The 6,934-nt window shown below is 37.3% G+C and overlaps 1 protein-coding gene across 1 annotated transcript in view; it reads left to right on the top strand.

Annotated features, from left to right (window-relative positions):
* DENND1A (DENN/MADD domain containing 1A) overlaps positions 1-6,934 on the top strand; it is a gene marked incomplete at both ends in the record, with an annotated part of 171,623 nt that overhangs the window by 121,057 nt on the left and 43,632 nt on the right. Inside the window, one exon of the mRNA XM_010285292.1 lies at positions 634-735. Within this exon, the coding sequence (XP_010283594.1) occupies positions 634-735 (102 nt within the window). The remainder of the gene's footprint in view (positions 1-633; positions 736-6,934) is intronic.

The raw sequence follows: 6,934 nt of genomic DNA, 5'->3' as shown, positions 1-6,934 counted from the left end.
CTGCTGAACATTAAGAGGCAAGGATATGGTGGAGTTATATTTCTCTTAGCTTATTTTCATTTTCATGATTTATTTATTAACTTCTGGTAGTGCCCATTTTACTTACAGACAAGTTTACAACTGTATTTTTTGGACTTGCAGAATTCAACCTGGCATTTGGAAACCAGTTCCCATCCCTGACTTACTGCAACTCTTAAACTCCTAGAAAAGCCAGTATTTATTGTTACTTGAATGAATTTCTAAATATGAAAAGATATACTTGAAATCGTGACTCAGCTAGAAACTTCTAAATGTGCAAACAGGATACCAGAATTAAGACAAACATTAGTAGAGGTGCTTGAAATAAATCTTCACTTGAATAATCTCAAACAGTAATTCCTCGGGTGTCAAAAATTGCAGTATGCACAGTGTTAAGAACTTCCCTCTGCAAATGGAAGGTTAATTTTTCAGCATTGTAAAATGTGAAAATTAAACCAAAAAATGTCAGAAAGGTAGGAATGTTGGTAGTTCTTAAAATACTTGAAATTTTGTAGTGCCATGATGTTATGCCATCACTTGTGTCCTTTACGCATAAGATTTAACTTTTCATACTTAGATTTTCCTTTCCCTTTTCTTGAATTTGCTCATATTTAGAAAGTAAGAAACATGGCCCTGGAAGATGTAGTCATTCTTAATGTAGACACCAATACACTGGAAACCCCTTTTGATGATCTTCAGAGCCTTCCTAATGATGTGGTATGTATGAAATTACTTACTCAATTATTCCGTTACTTAAAAGTGTAAATCCTTTTGAGCTGTTCGGTACCTGACGTGTCTCATTGTGTTATTCTTGTTACTATAGATAAACTGCTTTACCTCAATTTTTTCCTGTTTCATAGTGTTAAGCAATGTTTGTTTGAACATTTGCAGACATATTTTTAAGCCTCCTAAAGAAAATTATCTAATGCTCACGTAAGCTAGAAATGCTGCAGCAACCCAGTTGTAACTTTGGAACAGCATGATCAAGTTTCCAAGGTACTAGTCTTTTATGGGTAAAAAAAAAAAAGACACAGGTTATGATACATCTGAACAGGAAATAAAAATTTGAAATTCTTTCTTCATGGTGTAAAAATTGCTACCATTTGAAACCATCTTTATTCATTCCATTGAGGGGGGGGAAATCCTGCATTTTTAGATAACTTTTGTTTCCAAATGAAGCTGTGTGGGTTTTTTCCTGTGACTTCTTCCAGGTGAGCTTTAATGAACTTCATGCATTTTTTATCCCAACTTACAATATCAAATGGACTGCTTCGTATTCACTTCTAGCACTGCTCAGTGCATATAATTCAGAATGTATTTTCTTTCTCATTCAAACTTCTTATTGGTAATTTATTTATTTTTAACTTGATAGAAATGTTGTATAAATACTTGATATTTCCCTTTAATGGGACAAAAATACATCCAGCTTGCTACTTGCTGCTGTAATCATCTTCACTAAAGAAGCTGAGAGGGAAGAGCAGTAGAGTGAGTAAGAGTGTAAGAAGCTATTTTTAAGTCAGAGGGTGACTGTTTAGGAGAAAATGTCGGGAAAATCTGGATTTCTTTTAATAGTTCAAAATATTGTGCTGACAGTTAGAGCTATACCTTTTTATGTGTAGTTGAGAAATAAAATTGGTATTCAGGGAGCTCAGTATAAGCTGGTCTGTTTGAGGAAAAACTCAAGTAATGGTGAATACCCGGTGCCTCCTGCTGTGACATCCCATCATTTCTCTGTGATCTGTGGTGCCATCCGTTCTTCGAAAACAGAGAGCTCTGGATGAAAGGTCCGTCTTAATTGTGAACGTTTCGGCTTTAGCCAAGCATTTAGTCTAGAAAAGTTACTTCCATGATTTTTTCTGGCTTTATATAGCTTCTCATTTTGATTTCACTCCCAGCATCCAAACCTGCCAGCTGGTCATCGCTCATGCCATTATCCACAACCCGGGGAATGAGAGACCTGTAAATTTCATGGGATTATGTAAGAAATGTCTGGATACAGTGAGTGCGGGGCCTCAAACATGTATATGATTTGTCAACAATCAAGTATTATATTAGATTTTATGAGACTTCATTAAAAAACTGTTGTAGGCGCACTGTAGAACATCAGAAGAGACTTCACCAATAAACACAGAACTTCAAGCTTTGGAATGTAATAAATTTTAAGAGACTTCCTTCCTTTCATTATTTACTTTTACTTCACTTTTGTAACAGTAGAGAGTTGTGTTTTATTAGTTCAGATTTCTTGATTCAGTTTTCCACAGGTCTATTTAAAAGCTACATTTTATCTTGGAGGATGTTTGGAGCATAGCAGAGGAAGTGCTGCCAGCAAATTCAATTAACTGGCATGGCTCACAAATAGTGTACATGGTGAATTTTTTTTCACAACTTCTATATAAATACAGCTGGGATTAATATTTGTCGCAAGAAAGCCTTAACTTGAATTGTGTTGTGTTGTGTAATTAATGTTTGGGATCAGTGTTTATGTCTTATTTAGCTTTGTTTCATTATTTTAGTTACCTAGATAATGAAGTATTCTCCTCTAGGTCTTTTCCTTCAGACTGCTTAATATTTGGCTTTGACCACTAGAGAGCAGCTGCTCTTCTTTGCAAGAATTGAATTTCTGTCAGTTCTTTCATGCATCATGTGTTTGGAACTGTAAGTGGATCAAGTTGTTCATCTCAGCAGGGAGACTCTAAAGCCAATCCATTATACTTTTTTTTCTTCTTTTTTTTTTTTCTTTTTCTCTTTTACTTCCCTGGGAGGATGGGGAGATTCTGGGAGTCTGCCTCCCCACTGGTCTCAGTCTAAATAGATGCATTTATGATCTGAGAAACTAAAAATGTCTTCAACAGTTTAATGATCATAAATGGCTGTTTTGTCAAACTATTCTGCCAGTTTTGCTACCTAATGTGAACAGTGAGCAACTCGTGCACTGCTGAATAGACACAAAATTTGCTTTGCTAGATTAAATCCATCTATATCCAACAGTGAGGAAAACCATCTTGTGTGTGATGCATTTGCCATGAGGTAATTAATCCTGTGGAAAACTTTTAACGCTGTTTTTCCCCCCTCTCCTTGGACAACTTTTTTAGTCACGTAAAACAATGCCATGAAGTCCTATGATTATTTTAGAGCTTCAGGTAGTGAGTTGTGCTTGAGTTTCATGATAGTCATGTTGCTACCTAAACTGTTGATTCCCAGGAATCTAGAATGAGCTATTCATTGATCTTTTACTCCTAGGATCCAAACAAACACAGGCTATCATGAAATGCCTTTCCAGTTAAGATTTGTGTCAGAGGAGATGGATAGCATTGGAGGCAGTTCCAGCAGAATCAGATTAAGTAATTTCTTTGCCCCGGTTTACCTCAGCAGTACGTGCTAGCACTCAGTCTTCCTGAACTGTTCAGGTCAGGTCCTTGAAAATCAAGGTGTGTGCTACTGCGTTACTGATTAACTATTCGAAATGTGAAAAACTGTCCCTCCTTCACCTTCTGCGTCTGATATGCTGCTGAAAATCTGGCAGTGTGAGAACGCCCTGGGAAGTAACTTTCCTTTTAAAATAGTCAATATTAAAAAAAGAGATTTATTAAGGACTGTGATTACAATAAGTGCATCTGCTGCTGACAAGTCTCCTACACCACCGTCTGTGTTGCAAGGAATAGCAAAGAGGGGGTAGTAATTTTTTTTATGCAACCCTTATGGATTTTTCATGTATTTCCAAATAAGTGTCATCTTCTAGTCTTAGTTGTAGTCAGAGTTGCATGTTACAAGGAATAAAGCATAAGCTCACTCTGTCAACTTGTAGTTTTTATTAAATGAAGCCCTGATGCAATGCAGTATACTGCGCCAAAGAGATCTTGCGTATCTGATGGCTGTGAGAGTATTGTAAATTTGCACTAGCCTATGAATATCTCAGGCTGTCAGCAATTTAGTTGTGCATGCTACTGCTGTCCATTCATTAACAAGTTACCACAAGTGGGAAGCCTGTGTTACTGTTTTTCACATAGTGGGAAATTAACTGCTTTCAGGACAGCAAGAACTACTAAACTACAACTCTATAGCAGAACCATTTTCTTAAAGGTGAATCCATTTTTATTTCTTACACTGTGTTTGCAATAGAATGTTTCTTGCTTTATTCATGTTGACAACTGAAAAGCCTTGGACCTAATTAAAAGAATTTCCACTAGCACCTTTACTGAACCATTTCATTATGCTGCATTGCACAGATTGCATTTTGAAACATGGTGATAGTTTAAATCTGACCTTTAAACCTGAACTGCCAGAAGTATAAAAATCTTCCTTAAAAACACTCTCAGGGTAGACTGCATGTATATGTGCCTGTTTGGCTAGAAATAATCTTCCTATTGAGTGGTCACAGTCTTAAAAATAAGACTTTAAAAAAATTAAGTATTACTGCCTGTTTAGGCAGGAAACAATCATAATCCTACTTTGTCTTATGTACTAATTTATTCCAGAGTAAACATGAATTCTTTTTTTTCTCACTTGTTAGTCTCTTTAAATATGTGTTAAAATGTTCTTTTTTTAAAAACTATGACATGCCTATTGCAATACTCCTGATTGAAAGAGTAAAAGCATGCATATATAAAATAGACATCCTACAGTGTTCAGTTTAGTCTTAGAAGAGAGCAAATGATCTGAAAGCGTAAGGAATTAGCAAAATACCTATTGATATTCTGTTTCTATACCTAATAGGGAAGATGAAACACAGCAGAAAGGCTGTGACTAGCCTTCTACACTTTCAGTTTGTTATAAAATGAAGCATAGAGCCTTTAACTTCTGTGTAGATGGCAAGTTCTTTATCTTCACGTGAATGTTTAAAGAAAACCACTTATAAAAATGTTGAGATGGATTTGGAAGTTACTTAGAGCTATAGACAAATGCTATTGCATTTTTATATTACATTTAAACCTTTAAATTGTTTACATAATATAGGAAATAAATGCATATTTCACCCCTACAACATCAGACCCCTTCAAACATGGAGAAATGTGGTGTTTGGGTTTGAAAATCTGATGCAGCTTTTACATGTTGAGAATAATAGAGCTCCTTGAGAGACATTATCTCAGTGCATAGGAGTGAGCTTATTTTATGGGCATGATAGACTAAATATGTTACGATGTATTATGTTAATGTGTGCTTATGGGCTCATTAATGCACGGATCATTGGCATAAGCCACAGCATTCGGATTTATAAACAATACTGGACATGCTCTTGCTTATTTCTGTTATACTAAGTAACTGTAATGAAATTCCTTCTACAACAGAATCTGCAGAAAATTTAAAAGGAAATTTCTTGCAACTGTTTTGGTAAACACAGGTGCAAATATAACATCTAGTTTTAAAAGAAGAAGAAATAGTGCGCGGTATGGATTACATATTTAACACCTATATAGCAAGATGAGTCGTCACGTTCTTGCCCTTGCCAAGTCTAAGACTACTGAAGGAGGCGGCGAGGGGATGTGCTTGCAGGAGGGAGAGAGCTGGAGCGCTCAGGAACAGTTCTGTAAAATCAGCCTGCCCTTTGCTGCTACAGCGGGCTGGTAGCAAAACCCCGAGGCCGAAAAAACTGTCTGGTAGGATTTTGGAGATAGGATGAGTTCGGAGTAAGCTTTTGATAAGAGCTGGAGGATGGGGGGAAGGTCTTGAAAGTTTGAAGATTTGAACCATCAGCTTGTATTTTATGAGGTATCTTCATACTCTCAGGAAACACATTTTGTTATGTTCACTACAACAGAATCTGCTTACACTGTAAATAATATTCCTACAACGCTTCTTGCATGGTGTGAAGTATATAGAGCTACCCCAATGGCATTTTTCAGAATAACATTTGAAAAAGGAAGATTTGCTAGTTCTTGATAGAATTATTTCTGTTAAATTCATAATGTGGATATTTATGGAGTCATTCATGCCTGGTTATGGCAAATCAAGATGACCAGGGATTTCCTGGCTTTCTGCGTTCCTTCTGAAATTGTGGCTCCTTCCTGCCTTCTGTCTGAGGTATCATCAAACTTGGATTTTGCACATGACATGACAGCATCCTCTAAAAGCACTAGTTGAATTTCTTTCAAGAGTCAGTGCCCAGATTGTTGATTCTCTATTGCTATTGTTGTGTGAGATCTGTCTCAAACTTAGCTTGCCCTGGTTCTGCATGCAACACCAAAAAATTGCTACTGACATAACTATTTGTTAATGATTTAATGTAACCTATAACCGTTGTGGCACAGGCCCAGCAAGCTTGATGTTAACCTTTGAAAGGATTTTTTTATCTCCTTTCCCAGCTTGTGTTTGGTAAAGAAAAATGCTGTCACTAACAATAATAGATAGATACACAAGCTTACTTCAGTAGCTGCTGAGCTCTAAGCACCAGAAAAGAGACATCAAACTAAGTCACAACCTTCTTGTATGTATGAGACATTCCGAAGCACAGAGAGCCGGAATGGATAATCCTGTAGAACTTCAGCCCTTGGTGTACCAGAAAATGAGAACTGTCAGGTCACCTGGATCATGGTAGTTTTAACTCTGCCTGCGTAGAAACGAGTTTAGTTGGAGTTTGCCAAGTTGTGATCGGTAAGAGTCTCCGTGTAAATGGTAATGAGGCCGTTAGGGCCCTGTTCGCCCCAAGTGCCGCTCTGTGAATCCCGAGGTAATTAAACACCTCCACAGTGGAAGGGAAGGGCAATGAGGGTTAAGAGAAGAGCCCTCCTGTGCACAGGTGGTTTAGATCCCCTGAGAAACAAGAAGGAAAAAAAACTTCAGCAGATACTGACCATTTTGAGGGACAGATGTTGGTGTTAATTTGAGACTTTTAAAAAACGGCAGGGTTTGTTTTCTGGACTGGGTGTCCGTCGAGGCGTCGGCAGGGAGGCTGCAGGGCCTCTGTGAGCAGAGGCCAGGG

Source organism: Phaethon lepturus, unplaced genomic scaffold (genome assembly GCF_000687285.1).
Source record: "Phaethon lepturus isolate BGI_N335 unplaced genomic scaffold, ASM68728v1 scaffold1894, whole genome shotgun sequence".
NCBI lineage: Eukaryota > Metazoa > Chordata > Aves > Phaethontiformes > Phaethontidae > Phaethon > Phaethon lepturus.
This window is presented reverse-complemented; position numbering and strand designations above follow the sequence as displayed.